The sequence below is a fragment of the Carya illinoinensis genome, chromosome 6 (assembly GCF_018687715.1).
Source record: "Carya illinoinensis cultivar Pawnee chromosome 6, C.illinoinensisPawnee_v1, whole genome shotgun sequence".
In the NCBI taxonomy this organism is placed as follows: Eukaryota; Viridiplantae; Streptophyta; class Magnoliopsida; order Fagales; family Juglandaceae; genus Carya; species Carya illinoinensis.
This window is the reverse complement of record NC_056757.1, coordinates 30746687-30768233: the sequence shown is the minus strand read 5'-3', so window position 1 is coordinate 30768233 and position 21547 is coordinate 30746687. Positions and strand designations below refer to the sequence as shown.

General features: G+C 33.8%; 3 protein-coding genes and 1 long non-coding RNA gene across 5 annotated transcripts; 2 read left to right on the top strand and 2 right to left on the bottom strand.

The window, feature by feature from the left end:
* The first annotated feature begins 1645 nt into the window (after nucleotides 1-1645).
* LOC122312942 lies at nucleotides 1646-4086 on the top strand. The gene is made up of 2 exons (XR_006243241.1): nucleotides 1646-2825; nucleotides 3858-4086. It is a non-coding gene; the product is annotated as an uncharacterized LOC122312942 (long non-coding RNA).
* Nucleotides 4087-4254: 168 nt separating this feature from the next.
* LOC122312941 lies at nucleotides 4255-5292 on the bottom strand. The gene has a single exon (XM_043127617.1). It carries the CDS (start codon nucleotides 5115-5117, stop codon nucleotides 4506-4508), a length of 612 nt encoding a protein of 203 aa, XP_042983551.1. The 5' UTR covers nucleotides 5118-5292; the 3' UTR covers nucleotides 4255-4505.
* Nucleotides 5293-7650: 2358 nt separating this feature from the next.
* LOC122314483 (probable 3-beta-hydroxysteroid-Delta(8),Delta(7)-isomerase) lies at nucleotides 7651-12103 on the bottom strand. 2 transcript variants are annotated; one of them, XM_043130106.1, is made up of 6 exons: nucleotides 11863-12103; nucleotides 11657-11737; nucleotides 10711-10857; nucleotides 10487-10595; nucleotides 9781-10046; nucleotides 7651-7883 (listed from the first exon to the last, which is right to left on the bottom strand). In XM_043130106.1, exons 1-5 carry the CDS (start codon nucleotides 12008-12010, stop codon nucleotides 9782-9784), a joined length of 750 nt encoding a protein of 249 aa, XP_042986040.1. In that variant the 5' UTR covers nucleotides 12011-12103; the 3' UTR covers nucleotides 7651-7883; nucleotide 9781. The 2 variants fall into 2 exon arrangements, with proteins under 2 accessions (XP_042986040.1, XP_042986041.1); XM_043130107.1 differs by lacking the exon at nucleotides 11657-11737 and having other exon boundaries at nucleotides 11863-12099.
* A 1980-nt stretch (nucleotides 12104-14083) lies between these two features.
* Nucleotides 14084-18800, top strand: LOC122313935 (probable protein S-acyltransferase 7). Its single transcript, XM_043129271.1, has 6 exons — nucleotides 14084-14444; nucleotides 14560-14792; nucleotides 14916-15098; nucleotides 15513-15821; nucleotides 17611-17844; nucleotides 17927-18800. The coding sequence occupies exons 2-6, from the start codon at nucleotides 14664-14666 to the stop codon at nucleotides 18359-18361; spliced, it is 1290 nt and encodes a 429-aa protein (XP_042985205.1). The 5' UTR covers nucleotides 14084-14444; nucleotides 14560-14663; the 3' UTR covers nucleotides 18362-18800.
* Nucleotides 18801-21547: the final 2747 nt, after the last annotated feature.

The window sequence follows — 21547 nt, the reverse complement described above, 5'->3', positions numbered from 1 at the left end:
GAAAAGAAAGAGATCAGAGCTAGCTAGCTATAGCTCCTAGATAAATTAAAGAAAGAAAGAACGAAAGAAAGAAAAGGAGTTGCCAACCAAAAAAGCAAGCAAGTAAATGTACACGTATGGATTCCATCCTCGATCCCATCATCTTGATCTATTTTTCTCTCCTATCTCTTCTATTATTGCATTTATTGCTTGCTTTCATCATCTTACACAGTTCTCCACACCCTTCAAAGTTAGCTAGCTAGCTATGCTTTAACCACCTCAAAAGAAAACAAAAAGCTAACAAACAACTCCTTGTCTAATTTTCTCCTTGTATAATTCTAATTTCCCTTCCTCTCTCTCCCCACCTCTCTTTCGATCTCTCTCTCTCAAACAGCTTTATCTTCCGTTTAGATCTCTTTCTTTCTCTCTACATTTCAATGATCTCGATGACAGACTCTATTTCTTTCTCTAAACCCATTTCAGCCCTCTTTTTTTCATTTTGAGAAGGAACTAAGAAGCAAGTCATAAACCTTAACTTATTTTACACCTATTTCTTTCTCTCCCGCTTAGAAGCTCTCTGTTTTTTTTTTTTTTTCAAACAACATCAGATCTATATGTGTTCATTTAGATCTTTTAGTTTTCATTTTATTTTTTAGATCCTAGAGCTTCTTATGTTAAACATGGGTTTGCATGTTTTGAGGTTTGTCTTTGGGGTTTTTTTTTCACATTTTTTGTTCGATGGACTGGATGTTTTTTGATTCTCATTTCATTTTTTTTAAAATAGATGATTTTTTTTGGTCTTTTGATGGTTTATTTTATTTTTTTTTTCCGTGAAGCCCTTCGTTAACTTTAACTGAATTTTTTTTTTTAAATTCATATTTTTTTTTTCTGTATAGATCAGTTTCCATGTTTTTATTCTCTATTTTTACTAACATCCATCAGAAAGTCAGAAAATTGATGCCCATGATTTTGAGCAACAGCACTTGGTTCCCCACCCCTCACCAAATAAAGAGCCAAATCTTGCAACCATATTAATGATAGGATATTGACCAATTAAAAAGGGAGTGGGAAGTGATGGAACAATTCATCGATCACGCCGTGTCCGAGTCTATCTAACATCAATATCTTTAAAAGTATTCCCCCAACAAGCACGCACACCACGATATATAATGAAAAGAAAGAGATCAGAGCTAGCTAGCTATAGCTCCTAGATAAATTAAAGAAAGAAAGAACGAAAGAAAGAAAAGGAGTTGCCAACCAAAAAAGCAAGCAAGTAAATGTACACGTATGGATTCCATCCTCGATCCCATCATCTTGATCTATTTATCTCTCCTATCTCTTCTATTATTGCTTTTATTGCTTGCTTTCATCATCTTACACAGTTCTCCGCACCCTGCAAAGTTAGCTAGCTAGCTATACTTTAACCACCTCAAAAGAAAACAAAAAGCTAACAAACAACTCCTTGTCTAATTCTCTCCTTTCCCTTCCTCTCTCTCCCCACCTCTCTTTCGATCTCTCTCTCTCTCTCAAAGAGCTTCGTCTTCCGTCTAGATCTCTTTCTTTCTCTCTATATTTCAATGATCTCGATGGCAGACTCTATTTCTTTCTCTAAATCCATTTTCAGCCCTCTTTTTTTCATTTTGAGAAAGAGCTAAGAAGCAAGTCATAAACCTTAACTTATTTTACACATCTTTCTTTCTCTCCCGCTTAGAAGCTCCCTGTTTTTTTTTTTTTTTTTTTGCAAACAACATCAGATCTATATGTGTTCATTTAGATCTTTTAGTTTTCATTTTATTTTTTAGATCCTAGAGCTTCTTATGTTAAACATGGGTTTGCATGTTTTGAGTTTTGTCTTCGGGTTTTTTTTTTTCACATTTTTTGTTCGATCGACTGGATGTTTTTTGGTTCTCATTTCATTTTTTTTAAAATAGATGATTTTTTTTGGTCGTTTGATGGTTTTTTTTTTTTTTTTCCGTGAAGCCCTTCGTTAACTTTAACTGATTTTTTTTTTTAAATCCATGTTTTTTTTTCTGTATAGATCAGTTTCCATGTTTTTATTCTCTATTTTTACTAACATCCATCAGAAAGTTATGATCTTTTTATTTGTAAATTGGATTCTCTTCTCTAAACCCATTTTCAGCCCTCTTTTTTTCATTTTGAGAAGGAGCTAAGAAGCAAGTCATAAACCTTAACTTATTTTACACCTCTTTCTTTCTCTCCCGCTTAGAAGCTGTCTGTTTTTTTTTTTTTTTTGCAAACAACATCAGATCTATATGTGTTCATTTAGATCTTTTAGTTTTCATTTTATTTTTTAGATCCTATAGCTTCTTATGTTAAACATGGGTTTGCATGTTTTAAGTTTTGTCTTCGGGTTTTTTTTTTCACATTTTTTGTTCGATCGACTGGATTTTTTTGGTTCTCATTTCATTTTTTTTTAAAATAGATGAATTTTTTTGGTCGTTTGATGGTTTTTTTTTTTTTCCGTGAAGCCCTTCGTTAACTTTAACTGATTTTTTTTTTTAAATCCATTTTTTTTTTTTTCTGTATAGATCAGTTTCCATGTTTTTATTCTCTATTTTTACTAACATCCATCAGAAAGTTATGATCTTTTTGTTTGTAAATTGGATTCTCTTACGGGGTTTCAGATCTATGATTCAATGGTCTTCTTCCCTGAAATTTTTCCTCTCTTCAGTGGTGTAGTACGTTTAAATGTGTTAATAGATTTGTGATTTTGTTTGTTTGTTTGTGTTTGGATTTGTGTAGGTGAGGATTCAATTGGGTTAGGGATCAGCAGCCCAAGGGCGAGGACCATGCTTGAGGAGGAGGGCTTTGGTGCCTTTTACAAGGTTTGGATCTATAAACCCATAAAAATCTACACTTTCTACTTGCAGGGAAAAAAATATATTAAATTTGCCATTATTTGAGTTGTTGATGTAGTTTTATAAAGACGCATGCTTTTTTTTCTACATCTGGTTCTGTACAATATTGGATTCAAATTGTGTCAGATGCATCTATTCCATTCAATCAAGCTTGTGTAGTAATGTACAGTTTTGTTACCTTCCTGTTGCCAAGCAATTGATGTTTTACTGGTCTGCCCATTGGAATTGATGTTTTAGTGGTCAGTTTCATTACATCATAAAACTTAGAGATTATTAAAAGGCAGTGATCTAGTAGCATAAAACTTACAGATTGATGTAATGCATAGATAGATTATATATAATATAAACACAGAAAAGGCAGTAAAACTGACCTTCTCAATGTACTTTCAAACCTTTGCACAACTGCACTATTTCACCGCACCTGACTTGATAGAGAGAGTGAGCGTGGATAAGTTTTCTGAACTCAGTTTTGTGATAGGATTTTTAATAAGTTTTATGAATTCCATGATTTCATGGTATCGGTTAGTTCATTTCTTAGAAATATGAAAAAACATATGTAATGCATGGATAAACTTCTATTATAAACACACAAAAGAAAGTTACTCACTTTTCAATCTCCCTTCAAACCAAGGAAACCGTAGCACCAATGCACTGAAAGCAATAGAAGGGATCAGTCACTTTTCAAATGTTAGCACCATTGCACTGAAAGTAATAGAAGGGTTTTTTAAACCCCTTTCAATGGCTGTTGGGTTCCTACGAAATTTCTATTGGTATTCAAACTTTGAATATGACTGCTGCACTATTTGCCCATTCAGCTGCCTCATTAAGTGATTGAAATTTACTAATTTCTCCCTGCCTACACACATGGACATAAAATATAACTTATTACAAATTATAAGTTATACTGTATATTATAAAAACTTAATTATAAATTTCTATTACATTTGATTAAAATGTGCCTCCACAGATTTTTAACTTATATTTTCTCTCTGGTTGCAGCTTCCATTCCAAAGCAATAGCTGGCACACGTACAGAAGGGGAAAACTCGTGTGCAGAAGGGGAAAAATAAGAAGAAATGAGACTCTAGTTTTTCAAAATTGTAACTTATTATAATGTTTTGTCATTATAATTTATAGGAAAAGACAATAGTATCCCTACCTAATTAATTTGGCACTATTTTTCTTCAAAAAATTCAGTTATTATATTAATGGAATTTAAATAGACAACACATTTGGTCACTAACGGAAATAATTATAATTTGGCACTGTTTTCCTTCAAGATTCTAAATTACTATATAATGGATTTGAAACGGACAACATAAATGGCCATAAAAATGGTGGCTTAACTGCTATTTAACGGGAGCAACAAAACTAACGGAAAAACAAGATTTTCCGTCTAAAACAACAAATTCCGTTTTATACACATTTTATATATATTGAAGATATGCACTAGAGTCTAGTATTACAACGAATTCGAGAGAGAGAAATATGAGCCCATTTAAAAAAAATAAAATAAAAGGCTTTAATAGCCCAAAAAGAAAGGTAATGGGCCGGATTCGAAGTTAACAGAAGCTGGTACAGATGGTTTATGTCAGTATCGAACTATCGATGGCACTCCCCACTTCTTCGTACCCGCAGTTTTGATTAATCAAAGAATTCTCTCCATCATCGCTTGAAACCTCTTGAAAGACTGCAGCTTTTGCAAGCGTATCTGTTTATAGAACCTCCTGATAAACAAGTCTGCAACATTATCAATCTCGTCTTCCAGGACGAAATTCTCCCCTTCCTCCTCCTTGGAATTCCTCACCTGATCAATGATGGACCCACCCTGATCATCCTCCTCAATGTCCAAATCCTCGTCATCAAATAAAGAGTGTCTGAGATCTGGGTATTTATCATCACCGTCATCATGATCTCCTTCTTCTTCATAATCAGCCTCTACATTGTGCATCAAGTACTGGGCGTGGCTGGAGCTCGAATGCGAGGACTCGTTTGCCAATGCAATGTTGTAGAGAACTATGGCCTTGCTATTTTCACCTGCCTCGTCTTGGCTTTCTCCGTCATGCTGCCCAAGAAGTATATGGATTTTATGGGATAACGAATCCAGCATAAGCTTCTGCTTGTTCTTCAACAAGGAGAACATTATGAGGCGAGCTTTGAAAGCGCTGGTTTTGTTCTTGATGGCCATTGACTTGGCTTTAGCTATAGATTTGAACACAGAGATAAACTGCTTGAGAAAGAGAGAAGACTTGTTCTTCATTTTTGAAAAGATTAAAGATTGTCAAAGAACCCCACGTACGAAATGAATAGACAAAGAAAAGGTTTCGAAACAACACAAAAAATGGATGATATCTAAGAAATCAAGCTCGAGTTTTTCAGTGTCGGAGAGAAGGCTCTGTAAAAGCAGCGTTGGCATGAAGGAATACCAAAGCCTTTGATGGGTTTATATAGAATGCAAAAGCTGGTGCTTTTTAGTTTTGGCGCAGTGCGTGTACCAAAGTCGAGAAAAAGAGAGCTTCGAAGAGCAGCATTCTTCGCATACCAATCCACGTGGTACAAATCTATTGGATAGACTTTATATATTCCTTGTTTAAGTGGGAGGGGTGCATTTGTTTTTAGTATTTTATTTTCAAAAAATGAAAAGAAAACCCAGCTCAACGGGACTTTAGAGTTTAGACGGTGAAAGTTAAAGTCTTTGAAAAAGTGATGTAAAAGGACTGTGCAAGGGCAAGGATTCCTTGCTTCATTACGATTGTTGTTTAGTAATTCAAGGCAAATTACGTGCAAAATTTCCTCTCCAAAATGCCCTAAACTGGAAAGAACTAAAGTAGCAGCAAACTTCTCAGGGAACATGAATCCATGATCCTCTGGTTTGATAGAAATCAAGAAAGAATGGCTTAAGGGGAAGAGACCCACCTGGTCCCACCTAGAAGCCAAGTCACACTGTTCTGGAACAAACACCAGTTGTTGGCTGGAAGAACCAATACAGAATATCTAGGGACAGCTTTTTTAACTTTTTATTTTTATTTTCTCGAGGTAAAGACTGAAACATGCAAACTTTAGAGTTGTCACTCGCAAATGAAAGGTGTCGGCTTGCTTTAGTCGGCATAAAAAATTGAACATGTTGGTATTTGTTTATCATTCATGTTTCAAACAAGTTAATGGCATATAATGCTAGACTACTGCCGTGATCTTCATGATATAATATTAGTACACTTTTCTTACTAGCTAAGCGATCGACCATTAGTTGGGTGAAGAAACACGACTTTGTACTTGAACATAGTCTAGCAAGTTCAAAACATTTCATTTATCTAAAATATATATATATTTTAAATATATATGAGCCTTGAGGTGTTTTGACTTGATGTTTTCACGCCTTATTGTCCCCGAACATAAGTCGGCTACTGAATCTCCTCTTCAATTATCTGTGTGTTGCAAATACCCTTATTGAGTTAGGTTCTGCATCATATATGTGTAACATAAATTTGAATGAATAGAATCATTGGTTCACAGATTCAGGTCTGCTTGTGCAAAGTCTGCATACATTGATTAGTGTGCATCATATCAAACCAACTCCCTCGTGTAAACACCTCGTTTTAGTATTGTGCATGACCTCATTTGATAGTATATATTAGTTTACTTTAGTATTTATATAGGGTTCCTCATAGGATATATCAAACCGAATATTCTCTGCATGTTCAGGTGTGTCTATTGCAAGTGTATTTGTTGTTTGCCCCCGGTTGAAACCATATCCCGCATAGAGAAATACTCTATCTAAAAAGAGATTACATAAAAGTAATGTTACAAATTGACATAACTTAATGTGGTTCGTCAGGTTGTAAAATTACTTTTATTGTAAAACAGATATAACGGATCAGATGAAGTCACGCCTATTTATGTAATTATTTTTGTGTGATTATTTTGTGGATATAGCAGTAATCTTATGCATGCTGAAATGACATTATTTGTTGACGTTTGGTACATGAGATATCTCATCTCAAACTCAAAATTCTCATCTCATCATTACAACTTTTTCAGATCCCCACACAAAATATAATAAAAAATTTAACTTTTTCAAATCCTAAAACAATAATAATAGTAAAAATAATATTTTAAACTTTCATCTCAAATTCAAAATTCTCATCTCTATCCCCAAACCTCCCGGGGTTAGAGTAGAATCATCAGTTCTGTCAAAAAGATAATTTCTTTATTTTCCCACAGTGCATCAGATAAATCATGAAGTTGAAACTGGGAATAGGAAAATAAATTACTCTGATTTCATCTCGTTTGTGCTATTACATGAATTAAAGAGGAAAGGAATTGTAAACTTGGATTTTCAGTAACTTTGTTTGTCCTGTGATATTTTCAGGATCATGATATTTTGTAAAGCTTCGTTTCAGCGATTATAAAGAAACAAGAAGAGATGCAATTGATCAGTGAAAGCTCAGCTATCTAAAATTAATGCAGTTTTTTTGTTCTCTTGTAGCCTCGTGCTTGTATAGAATCTTGTTTATAAAGAAAATGGGACTGCTTTGATCCCACTAAGTGGGATGTTTATGTACCGAGTGAGAAATTATACAAATTTTATTTATTCACCAATGAAATCCCATAAAAGTGTTATTTATGATTTACTGGGGCAGGTCATTCCCATTGTGCACAATTTTTTACAGCATTACAATGATGAATCCTTGACACATCTCACATACATATTTGGGTCATGAAAAATGGTGATTACGTACTAGTCATATTGTGCAAAACAATCCTTAATACACAAATAAATACTGCATTCACACTGCCATCAAATAACAATCCTTGGATTAAGTCATCTGGTAAATTATTGAGTCTTAATATTCATTCCAATTGGATGCAACATTACAAAACAGCTTATTACAACCTTTAGTCAAAATATTCATTCCAAGAATACAAGAGAATCCAAGATTCTAATCTAAGTAGCTTATTTCCTCCAGTGTGCATACTTTTAGCACCAATCTGGCTTTTCCTCCAGTGTACAAAACATCAAAACCACCTGAAAAATATCACAAGATAATGTAAACAAACTTGGTATTCTGAAAATATTACATTTAGTGCAAGGATTATTAACCTGGGATAAAGCAAGAAATCTAAGCTTAGAAACCACGTAAATGTCCACCAACCCATCTACGTGGATGAAAAACTCCCTTCAAAGTGAACTGTGAATCTCATACTTACGGTTGTCCACCAGCTGTAAACTAGATCATCAGAATTCAGCTATATACATCATCTCAGCAACCCAATGGAGGCCTAACAGAAATGGTTTACAACACCTGAAAACTAAAGACTTCACGCGGGAGATCCCTCAACCAGTCCAATCCAATCCAATGATGTTCCCGGGAATAGTTTGGTAAGATTATCTCCTTCCAAAATTATAAACTCTACACAATAGGACTGCATACATGGGAAAATCCTAGAAACGAACCTCAAAACAAATACCATGAATCAATATTGAACATGACTTATAGATATGTAATTGGCCATGTAAAAGTATAGGCCTGATGATAATCTAACTTCCCAATGAGGAATTACTGATCCAGAAGGAACCTAAGCTTACAGTTCTTCATTTTTTGCTTTTCTAAGCTAAGCTGCAGCATAAATGACCACTCAAAAGATAGTTATGATTCAAACTAGACCTTTTCCTCAAGCTCCAATCTCCCTCTAACCTGCCATAACAAAAATAGATTTGATCCCTCTATGGCTCTATTTGTTTTGATTGCCTTCACAGTATCATCAAGATGAATAGTTCTACTTCAAGAAAATCGCTCCTCACTTCCCTATCTAACCTTCATCTCCTTTTCTTAGTTGTAAATGTGCCAACTGCATTCCGAGGAAACTAAAACAATCGAGTACAGGAGAGTTTAAAAGTTATTTCATTTCGTGTAAGCAGGTCTAAATTTTTCAATTTGAGTTGTGCGACAATATAAAAATTCAAGTTATTTCAACTTGCGTTACGAGAATCTGTCCACATATCAGATTATATGTCAATGGAATGCAAATGAAAGGAGGGACCCTAAAAGAAAAGCTGTTAAAGGGGTCAAAGCACCTAAAGGAAAAACTGATGCAAAAAGAATCAGAGTCCTGGAGGCTTGGGAGGAGGGCTGTGCGAGGCAACGACAGCGGCATCACCCTGCTGTAATTTCTCCCAAATAGCCCAAACTCGAGACAGATAGAAAGAGAGAGAGAGAGTTATAGATAAAGACAGGCGAAGTAGATGGAGAGAGAAGTATCCTCACCTTCGAAGGCGCTTAGGAGAGATGGAGACGAAAATGTGGAACGAAAGGAAACAAAAAGGGGTCTCTCTCTGAGATTTGTGGTTTTGAAACCTTCGACGGTTCCATTGTTCCCATGCGGGTGGAGGTCTGGGTTGGGTGGGCTCGACCGGCACATTGCACAGTGGCTGGCCACTGAAAATGAAACAAGAGGGGCAGGCTTCAGAGAGAGAGAGAGTTCACGGGGGGCTTTGGGCTGGCTTTGAGAGAGACCAAAAGAAATTTGTTTTGAATAAAGCATCTCACTGAAACCTTCTGACACATAAGGGTACTGATGGAAACCTTGGACAGAGAAGTGGCAGAGCTGTAGAGAAAAAAATATTAAAAAAAAAGGGTAGTAAACGGGTAGGCTGAAAACGTAAGGGTATCATTACCCTTATTGGTAATGCATATGATAGTCACTCAACTGAGTTGTAGTGCAATTGCACTTAATTTTGAAAAAAGTTTGACACATTAATTGGTAACGTATTAGCTAGCCATTCAACTGAATCGTAGCTTGAGTCAACATTCTAAATCACCAATATAAGTGCATCAATTGAGGAAGTTATTGCTAAAAGAAATATCACTAGCACAATTTGAATTCTGAAACAACAAAATTCTTGAAAAATGATAGAAGTCAACCTCAGCGGGCTTTTGTTTTTTTCTGGCCTTGGACCTGGATTGCGGCACAGATCTTCTTCCAACAGCGGATGGAAATGAGTGTGGGTATCACAACCCATGAGGCATTCGCTCCAATATAGTATGCATAGTAGTAATATGGGCTTGCAGCAAAGTTATCACCTTCCAAATAAGCAGTTAGGAAATATACAGCAGTTCCATAAAGCTGGCCCAGAGAAATGGCGAACTGTAGTATATAGCTATATGACTTTCTTGTAGCTATTGCATACCTGCCAGTTGTGCAAACATGGCATAGGAAAAATGTCAAAGGGAAGATAATATTTTTGTATACGAAACATAAATTTAGAGATAAATAGAAACACCAAGGCTAGAATGAATAATTATACTCCACTTATTCCACTTTCATTCGTTTGATTCATTCCTTTGGATAAAAACCTAGATGTATCTCTATCTCATAATAGGGCCCAAAATGTAAAATATAAAGAAAAACATAAATCAGCAAAAGTTGGGAGAGGGGCAGGATTAAATAGAACCTATTCTCCAAATATATGAGAAATAGCTCTCAAGATGAACAATGAAACTCTGTATACTGAATGAAACTATCAAGGAAAAAAATCTTTCTCCAGAATCCCAGGCAGGATTGGAAAATGGAAATGTTCAATCTTTATTTCGTAGCATGATAAAAAAAAAAAAAAAAAAAAAGACTTACACTGCTAAAAGGCTAGCTGGACCCTCAAAAACTGCAGTTAGACCTTCAACAACAACGGTTCCTGCATCCCTTGCTGCATATCTTGAATCGCCTTTGCTGTATTCTTTCCCTGGAAGGTTGCAGTAATGATTATCATCTAATAGAACCAACAGTTCTGATTTCTGAAGAAATCCCAAATGCTACCAATGATTATGCAATTATAAATAAAATTTTTAGAAACTTACAGACTTCGGCCAGGTAATTAGCAGTTTTGTCCTGGTAAAACTCAGGAGAGAAAGCAAAATAACCCTCAAGAATGATATGGGTTAGGCCTGTGAAAGCCCACCAGCACATTAGCCATCGGTCAATATTGGAATTTTTGAGCGATCTCCCTGGATTGGGGAAAAAATATAATGTTAAGTCAATTAGGCACCCAAAGCCATTGCAATGTCTCAAGAATCCAAGATGATAACAATTAAATTGAACAAAAACTAAAAACTAATACATGCATATCAAAGAGTTATTCTATTCTCAAGCCCATGTGTAGATCATACCATCCACAGCATTTAAATGATAATATTTTATTTGTACGATTCAAATTTTAAACTTCTCTTCTAAATCAAATTATGCTATATAAGTTACTGTCCACACCGGCTTATAAATAGAATTTTTCTGATCTTAGTCCATGAAGAAATAGAAATACGAATGAAGTTTAAAACTCTAGTTACTCAATGCAAAATGGTAGGTGAATCACTGGTGCATTCACAAATATTGGGGTTTAAAGCTGAAAAATCACATGACAAAGCATGTGAGATTTCCAATTACCAAGATGTGGGGAAGCAAGATCATGAATAGTTGGCAGTGTTTTAGCATAACGTATAATGGCTCTGATTTCAGTGATGTCCACAAGCACGTTATGTATTTTTACACATTGAAACAAAAGGGTGGGCATTTGATTTCAATGGGTAAGTCTAAATGAGCTCTAAAGTATTGTTCTTTCCGTCTCCTCATGGAACTAATCTATACATCTTACGATCCCACTAACGCTTATACTTATAGAGCTGGCAATCCAACAATAGGAGGAAATATCATCCATTCCTACTTCTATATATCTCACATTTACTAGTTTCCGATAATACTTAGATTGGAAAGCTGCCAGCTTGAATAAACAACTTTCAAAATGGAACACACCATAGTTCAGTATTGTACTTGCAAAGCCGTATGATGCTAAGAAGTAGAAATAGAGATCTGATAAAATCACGTCCAAATTCTCTAATTTCTCGCAAAAATGGGTAAAAGAAAATACAAGTGATCAGTTGAAGAGAAAGAATATCGATTCAGTGAAAGTAGAGTAGAAGAAGGCATTGCATAAGTAGAGTAAGGAAAAAGAAGGAAACCGGAGAAAAGCCAGACGAGAGAGACGACGAGCAGGGAAGAGATGCCATATACGCCAACAATGGTGGACTGAGAGAGTGAAAGAGGCACGAAACCAGGAAGCTTTAGATCTCTGGGTACGTATGGATGCTCCTGAAACGATCCCTCCATTTTCTCCGTCTCCTCGGTCCGCTCACTAGAGTCAAATTATCTCAGATTGGACAGTTGGCTCGCAGTTGTACCTCTCTCTTCTTCTCTTTGTTCTTTTTTAAATCCTCTGCTATTTAACATTATAGCGGGCCGGGGCTTTTAATGAGTGGCAGGCTCACATTGAGCTCAAGCTCCTCTCTATATGGGCCAAAGCCCTCAAAAGCTACAGTTAAATTTGAATACAAAGATAAATGATAGTTATGTAAAGCGTCGTGTAATTATTTTAAAAAGATAAATAAATATAAAATTTATATTAAAAAAATTAATTTTTATATTTTAATAATAGATTCTATTTTTTTTTTAAATAACTGTATAATATTTATGTATTCTATAATTATATATAGAATTATTTAAAAACAAAATATGTATATAGTTATAGCCTATTTATCTTCAATCATATTAATTGATGTGATATATTTTATGTAACTTAATCCCAAAAATTAATTATTGCAGTCCCATTATGAGTTCGACAGAGTGGGAAGCATGTTCTTTTGAGTATCAGTGATATCTCTCTCTCTTTACGTGGCAAAGAGTGAGTACCCATGGAGAGGTATCATTAGCCTTTCTCCTATTTTTAGTGGGCCTCTCGTAACTTATATATATAAACCTATCATAAGGATGCATGTTGTTAAAAAAAATAAATAAATAAATACTACCGTGGAAGAACACTCACAATGACTTAAGCCATTTTGCATAAATGTGTAAACACGTCAAACTAAGATATTGATGATAAATGTAGATGCAAAATAAAAACAAGCCAATAATATTCTCTATATTGAGCATGTACTATTAATATGACTTATATTATATACAGTCACTTTTGTGTACTTTTTATATATTTTATTAATATAATTAATTAAAATAATTATTTATATTAAAAAAATTGATACAACTCATCATATTAATAGAGTATAGAAAGAATATGTAAAAATAAATAATATTATAATTTTAAAAAAAATAAAAACACCAATAATTTTTTAACATAACTGATGTGAAAAGTTTTTACATAAACAATGTGCTCTATATATAAAAAATGAGATTTACAAATAGATTTTCTTTTATAAATAAAAATAAAGAAAAGAAACAAAAAGAAAATGAGAAAATGAGCGTAACAAACTAGGAAATTCCTAGTAGGAATGTTATATAATATATTTCCATTTCATTTGTATTCTATTATGTAATACGCATTATATTTATCATCATTAAATGATAAAGAATTATTAAAAAAATTATCTAATAGTAATAAATGTAACATATTTTACATAGAGAAATAATATTTTTAATTATTTTAAAAAAAGTAAATACATACGAAATCTATATAAAAATAATAATTTTTTAATAATAAATTACACTTTTATTCAAAATAATTATACAACATTAATACCCTCTATAATTACATATAACGTTACTATTTTACATAATAATTCAAAAGTAAGATCATAAGATAACAGTATGATGTATTAAATTTTTTAATAATATTAAATACAGTTATAAAATGTGTAAGTATCTCATAATTTTTTTAAAAAAATATAAAGTTTATTGTTAAAAAATTATTTTTTATTATATTTATTTAATTTTTTAAAAAAATTTTACTATATCTGTGTATTCAATCACTATAAATATCATTTTTCTCTTTACTTTTTTTTTTGACAAAAGAAGATGTAAATGAATCATCGTGGTAACCAAAGATTCTCCGAAGCGCGTTAGTACCTGCCAATGCGTCGGGTATTTGCTTTTTGACTGTTTTTTTGTTTGTTTTTGAACGGATAAAGTCAAATAAAAATTGGCAAAATCAAATATAGATAATTTTAGTAGGCTTGTACGTAGATAATTAATTGTGAATTAAATTGTATTTTATATATTTATTTTATTTTTAAATAATAAAAATAAAAATAGAAATAGAGAATACGAAAAGCAATGCGACAACAAAGTCAAAAAGTACTAACGATAATGTTAATAATAATAATAATAATAATATCGAACGTAAAAGCACTTAAAAGTAGTATAATTTGTCGTTTGCGACTAGTGACGAGCACGCTCAAAGCCTCGAAAGAAAGCCTAAAGGAGAGAGGGGGTGGAGAGAGAGAGAGAGAGAGAGATCTCCGGCAAACACTCTCGTTACTGAAATACTCATTAAAATAAAAAACAAAGGGAGCGAGGTAGCGACATTACCGTGAGAATCGGCGATCCGAGTTGTTTGGCGGAGAATCGCCTCGCCACGGGGGCGATTGTGGTTGCTTTTTTCCTCCTTCCTCTCTGTCTCTCCGAGCGCATGCATTGTCTGTAATCTCTCCTATCGAACAGAGACTTTCAGTCTCTGGAAGCTACCGACCCTCTCGATCCCCACTGCATTTTCCCCTAACAAACAAAGGAGAAGCTGTAGTTAGAAATACGGGTAAAAATTGGATTGTTTTTTTGTTAGTGTTTTTATGTTCTTGTTATCATTATTTAATTTTTCATGTCTTTCTCTATGATGGCAAACCTACGAACATGCGGATTTTGGTTTGTAGATCGAGTGAGTGGGTACGTATGTACGTCTTCAACATTGGAATGCACATGTGAAGCTCGGTGATTTCGATTTCGGTTATAGTTGAGGGGGGGAAACATTAGTATAATGGCAACGAGGCAAGGAAATATGTACGCAAATCCGATGCCTCAGCCGCTCTCCGACCCTAACGGAAGTATCATGGACGATCCCGATGCTTCCTCCTTGCGTGTTTATCAAGTTTGGAAAGGGAACAATGTGATCACCTTGCCTTATTCACATGATCACGATTAAAGCTTTTGTTTCTTAATAATTTTTAGCCACGCCAAAAGCCAAAAGCAACTGACTTTAAATTTTCATTTAAACTGAATTTTCTTGCAGAGATTCTGCCTGGGAGGCAGGCTTATATTTGGTCCAGACGTGAGGTCCATATTCCTGACCTTGATTATGATCGTGATTCCAGTTATTCTGTTTTGTGCTTTTGTTTCTCAAAGCCTCATTAATGAATTCCAGCACCATCTGGGCATTCTTATTGTAGTTGTATGCGCTGCCTTCACTGTATATGTGAGTTCTTCCTATTTCACTTGGTGAATTTTAAAATTGCTGTTTTCATATTCCTTTATATTGATGTGTGTACAAGAACTTGGATACAATTAAGCAAGTGTATTTGGTTTTATTAGCTTTTATTTCATCGAGGGTTTTTTTGGTTGAGAGTAACCAAGGAGATAGGAAGAAAGTGAGAATAGAATCTTTTGTAATCTACATTCCAGTTTATGAAATGACTCATGAAAGTGTTTTTAATAACTTTGTATAGCATTTTCTACATATCTTCAATCGTGATTAACAATGTGAAAAAGAGTAAGTAAAAAGAAAAGCTATGATCGACAGTCATGTTTTTACACATATGGGATATTAAAGCACCACCAACTTTAGTTAACGGTTCGATAATTAATGTTGTTAAGCTGATAACTATTTCAGATTATAATTCTACTCTTCCTCACTTCTGGAAGAGATCCTGGCATCATTCCTCGTAATCTACATCCTCCAGATCCTGAGGATGATTGCGATAGCTCAAATTTATCTGCTGATTGGGCTGGAAATCAAAATGGCGCTCGAAGTTTACCACCCATGAAAGAAGTTACGATTAATGGCAAAGTAGTTAAGGTCAAATATTGTCAAACATGCATGCTGTATCGCCCTCCACGATGCTCTCACTGTTCTATTTGCAATAACTGTGTTGAGCGTTTTGATCATCATTGCCCGTGGGTGGGACAGTGTATCGGGAAGGTATATTCATTCCAAAAACCTCCTCCTGTTTTGTTGCTCAATTGAATTCAAATTTGGGCATCCTTATTTCAGTTAGTATGTTGAAAAGCATTGAGGATTGATTATAAGGCACTGACAATGCAGACTTTTGCCATATTTGTAATGATGTGTGAAGCATGTTTGCGTTTGGCTGCCAACCAGTCTATTAGCTCTAGATGTCCTTAGTTACTTTTGTATCCTATAGTATATGGAGCTGTCACTTTAGAACCATAAGTCCACTCTCTTAACTTTAAATTATCGTGAGAGTTAATAATGATTCAACTTTAGATAAAATTTGGGTTTAAGGAAATTATTTATATTTGGATACAGATCAGACTTTAATCTGGGAAATAAACAAGCTGCTTTCAAGCGTGCAATTTATATTGAAAAACATTGTACAGACCAAACTCTTTTTGTTCCTTTTTTGTGCTTTTTTTTTTTAAATATATTTTGTTTCTATTTGTGTTTTTAAGCATGCTCTCTACAATGGTCATTGGTGTTCCAGTAGTTAAGTGTTTCCACACATGCACATACATATCCTCCTCAGCTGGTGTATTCTTTCTTCAGCTTCCATGCATTCCCTTTTTCTCTTGTGCTTTTGTCTCTATGAATATGAAATAACCATTGGCATCTGTTATAAACATGGGATAAAAAGGTTGATGGAGATAGCTAGATATTATGAGTGCAAGCACATGAATGTGCCTCTCAACCTAGAAATTTGTCCATTGTTGCATGGACAGTCCACTTCAGATAAATGTGATTCTAGATTTCACGACCTACTTGTCCTCTTTGGGGGTTCATGCCTAGGTCAGTGGATCTTTGGCCCTTATTTGGCTGAAGTGAACTTGTAGATTACGTGGATTTTGGAATAGGATAATTTATGTGGATGCTTGTTAAAACCTGCATTCAATGGAGCAGATTGTGGCATTCTTATAAATACTTTATGATTGTATGTTCCTGATCTAATCGATCATGTACATCTATCATATCATTAACTTGATTCATGTGGCTATTAATATTATTTTCAATGAATTTCTCTGTCATGGAAATTGTAATAACCTGGAGGATGGCTTTATAAAAAAAAAAAATCTCCCACTTATCCTGATGCGTAGAATTGATTTAAAGCAAGGTTTCGTATTAAGAATTGCAGGATACTCTGATCTGCATTGGAATTTTTTCAGTACTTATTATTAGTGGATGGTTCTTTACTTTTATAATTGAAAATTATTTCCTTGAACTTTCACAAAGAAATTAAAAGATATTGTTGCTCTGATTATTTATCCAATCATCTTAGTTATTTCAGGCAATTGCTCAGGTATGACCAGTAAGTGTCTTATTCTACCGGTACTTGCAAGCCACTTACTTAAGGAATGATTGCATTTCTAGTTCTGTGATTCATAACGTTACTAAGTTATTTTTTCGGATTGTTATCTCAGCCTCTGTATTCTTTCTTGGTTAGTAAGATTCTATATGCATAGCATCTATGTATAACATACCTTCATAGATATATCCTATATGCACACAAAGACACATATGCATCCACAAATATTTCCTCAATTGAGATCGAGAGATGAAGTTTATCATTAAACTGTGTTTGCTGTCATTATTGGATTCGTTTATTTGTGTACATACTTATGGACCATGTCTGGTCCTTCCCTGGAGTGATTTGTGAGAGTCTGAGAGATGAGTTTCTCAGTATACTCTGCTACTTGTCATTTTAGGCTACATCTTACCTTATTGTCCTAACAAGTTTGACCTGTTTTCTTTACAGAGGAATTACAGATTCTTCTTCACGTTTGTGTCGTCCACAAGCATGCTTTGCCTCTATGTTTTTGCCTTCTCCTGGGTCAACTTGTGGAAAATAATGAACGCATACCATTGTAATCTCTGGAGTGCTTTTCTGAAGTCCCCTGTTTCAGGGATTCTGGTTTTATATACATTCATAGCTGTTTGGTTTGTTGGAGGTCTTACCACATTTCATCTCTATTTAATTTTCACCAACCAGGTTCCTATCTCCTCTTTACCTCTCTATTGCTGTTTATTGTTCCATTTGGGTTTTTAGTAAGACTTGTATTATGTTTCTGCAGACAACATACGAGAATTTCCGGTACCGTTGTGATGGAAAGATGAATCCTTATAACCGTGGGTGCTCTCACAATATTATGGAGATCTTCTTTTCTAAAATTCCCAGTTCTAAGAACAACTTCAGGGCAATCGTCAAGGGGGATTCATCTTCTGTCTTCACCACTTCAATGGCATTGGGCCGGACCATGAGCCCAGAAATGCCCAAGAAAAGCTTCGACATTGAGACTGGAAAACGGCAAGCTGTTGCTACTGAAGATTTTGAAGATTTACAGAGTCAGATGAAGAGTGTTGGGGAGAGGAGTGGAACCCAGCCAAGACGTGCAAACTGGGATCACAGAGCAAATTGGGAGATCTCACCCGACATTCAAATGTTGGCTGCTGACTATGCAATGGAACGTGGCTTGACAGGCAGACAAAAAATACATGGAGGAAACTAAAGTTAGCTTTTGTGGACTAAACTATTGTGATGACGGTAATATTCTTATCTTAGAGCCAAGATAAAATTGCTAGCATGGCTAATTGAAATTCCGGAAGGATATTTCACCATGCTATTTTGCTGAAATACGCCAGTTCGGTTAACACGTGAAGAGGGGGGAAATGTTGGAAATCAAACTACTTTCATGGATGCTTGGGGGCGAGTCTTTTGTCATAATGTATATGTTTTCCTCTACGAGTTTGGTCCGGCTTTGATAATTCTTACTTTGTTGGACAAGTCAATAGTGAGGCAGTAAAACCAAAAGCTCATAAGCTCTAGTTTTTCTGAATTTGTCTCTTTTGTCTATAGTTTTAACTAATTATTGACCAAGGAAATGTTTGTTTATGTGAACGGCAGGAAGCTAGTCCCTCTTTATCAGGTTTGGTGTGGTTTCGTTGCCATTATTTTTCTTTTGTTCGTTTGCTTTCTTTTGTTGAATTTGTTCTTTTGTTTATGGAAGCTAGTTCTTTTGTTCTTTTGCTTTCGTTTCTTTTGCCTAGTTATGTGAAGCGGTCAATTACAGACATTTGAATTGTGGTCACATGGGAATTGATCCAAGATTAATTGGGTTTATGAGCTCCCACGGAAGGTTATCTTTTGCTTAAAAAACCATTGCAGATTCGGAGGGGGGAAATGCTGCCTAGTTATGTGAAAGTTTACTCCAACTCTCTCTATATGAATGGAAAAATGAGTGGCGTTCTGTGATACATGGAAGGGAAAAAAAATCTTTCATAGACCTTAGTGATTGAAATGCTTCTGCTCAAAATGGGCAAAAATTGTTACTGGTTTAAGTGGCGAATGCATTGCTTAGTTATTTTTGAAGGCGACGTTTGGGAATGAAGTGATTTTTAAAAATCTTTGATAAAATAATGAATAGTTTGTGAATACCAAACACAGCTTTAGGATCCTTTTGGAGGTTAAGAGTATATCATATAATTAAAGTTTATTTATAAATAGTAGTGAGTTAATATGTTAAGAGTGAGTTTTATGGTTCTCATTGAGATATATGAAATAAGTTGAGATATGTATAACTTTTTATGAAAAGTTGAAAAAATAGTATATTTTATCAATAATTGATTTATTATTATAGTGATGGAATAATAATAAAAGTCCCTTCAATGAACAGTATTGAGTTAAGATGAAAAAAAGTGAGGTTATGTCAAATGGATTGAGAGTATATATATTTGTGTACGAAATTATCTTAGATAATTTAAGATCACCTTAGCATCTAAACTGTATCTTAGATGTGATTTGGGCTTTCCTTTTGAATGTTTGGATAGTGGGAAGAGATTAGATGATTTTATATAAAAGTTAAAAGTTGAAAATAATATTGTTAAAATATTATTTTTAATATTATTATTTTTTTAAAATTTAAAAAAGTTAAATTGTTTATTATATTTTGTATAAAAATTTTAAAAATTTTTTATAATAAAATAATAATTTACACAATTGACGGCGGGTGTATGTTACATTACTCTTGAATTTTCAGATTGTATAAGATGTAGCATGCAGGAACAATAGAATGACAATAGGATATTAATGAAAAATATCTCAAATGTTCATACGCTTTGGGGCATTCGAGATCCCCAATTCCTGCATAAAAACTATTCAGGTAATTGATGAAAAGCTCCAGAATGAACACTCATTTATTCAGACATGATACTTAACTGACTCTCAAAAGAAACATACATAAAAGTCCCTGTTAACAAATTCTGGAATTACTACCCAACGCCACCATTTTATACTAAACGGATCCTTATTACAATTGAACCCCTACTTCTATTAAAGCTGCATCGTTTCCCCTCTAACCTCTAGGTGCTGTCAATTCATCTTGCTAAAGCTACGCCGTTTAGTTTTCCAGCCTAAAGACATAACACAAGTCCAAAGCTCTCACTTCATTCCGTATTCTGTCTAGAAAAATATAGTTGCAAACATAATTATGCATTAATTCGTGTATCAATATGATGTAATTGGTTAAAAAGTAAATTTTATTAAAAATAATGTTAATTTAAATTTTAAGTATAAATGAATCAGTATTAATACACATATTAGTACGTGACTATGCTTATATATAACAAAAATCATTATGCCTTCAGTCTTCTTCTTCCTGAAACCAGAACACCCATCTTTAATTTTTTCCAGATTTCTTCCACACGTAGCATCCTAACAGTGTCGACACACAAATTATTTTCTTTTGCTTGGTTTCTGTTTATTTGTTAGTACTTATTAATTAACAAATGCCTATATATTATCGAGTATCAATTTTCGTTTGCACAATGCTACACATTGGGTGTAGATAAAGATTAATCTATTCGCAAGTTCGTTAATTGACACATCAAACGCACTTATGTGGAAACCTCCCACGTTATCCTACAAAAAAAAATATTGGCACTTTTTGACTATCCTTATGAATTTAACGAGTCCCTTAATAAATGATCCAATCACAAATTTAATTTGTAAATAGCATAATTCATAGAGAACTTATGTAATTGTATGAACTGAAATTTATTTGATAATTAATTGAAACGAGTTAAATAGGAGGGAGCATAGAAGAAAAATAATAAACGAATAACTAATTTTAAAACTTTAAAATTGGTTAATATATGTTGATGCAACTTTCAAATTAATAGAGTAATACTACGTATAATCCTTATTTAGAGACTGCAATACACGTCTAGACAATTTTATTTTTAAAATTTTTTAAAATTATAAAAATATCCATACTAAAATGATACATTTTCTTATTTAATAAATGGTCTGTATATGTAATTTATGATACATTTTCTCATTTAATAAATGACCTGTATATGCAATCCCTAAGTGGGGATTGCAGATATAATTTTTCTAATTTTAAAGACTAAATTTATATCCACTAAACCAGTTTGGACGTTGAGTTGAATTCTTTTATGAATAATAATGAGTTGAAATGATGTAGTGAATTTTGTAGGATCTACTTAAAATGAGTTTAAATGTATTTATAAAAAGTTGAAAAATGTTGTGAATCATGCATGTAAAGAGAGATTGAGTTGAAAATATTGTAGATTTTACGTCTAAAGAGATTTTAAATTGAGATGAATTTAATAATTTGAAAATTGAGTATTTAAATGTTAAATTTAGTTTAAAATTAAACCAAACTAAATTAATCTGA

Coding starts and splice junctions, on each gene's coding strand:
- LOC122312941 (XM_043127617.1), bottom strand. CDS start 5,117: ATGAAGAACAAGTCTTCTCTCTTTCTCAAGCAGTTTATCTCTGTGTTC.
- LOC122314483 (XM_043130106.1), bottom strand. CDS start 12,010: ATGGAGGGATCGTTTCAGGAGCATCCATACGTACCCAGAGATCTAAAG. Junction 11,738..11,862: donor TCTCGTCTGGCTTTTCTCCG/GTTTCCTTCTTT, acceptor GCGAGAAATTAG/AGAATTTGGACGTGATTTTA. Junction 10,596..10,710: donor TAATTACCTGGCCGAAGTCT/GTAAGTTTCTAA, acceptor GCAACCTTCCAG/GGAAAGAATACAGCAAAGGC.
- LOC122313935 (XM_043129271.1), top strand. CDS start 14,664: ATGGCAACGAGGCAAGGAAATATGTACGCAAATCCGATGCCTCAGCCG. Junction 15,099..15,512: donor GCGCTGCCTTCACTGTATAT/GTGAGTTCTTCC, acceptor TAACTATTTCAG/ATTATAATTCTACTCTTCCT. Junction 17,845..17,926: donor ATTTAATTTTCACCAACCAG/GTTCCTATCTCC, acceptor ATGTTTCTGCAG/ACAACATACGAGAATTTCCG.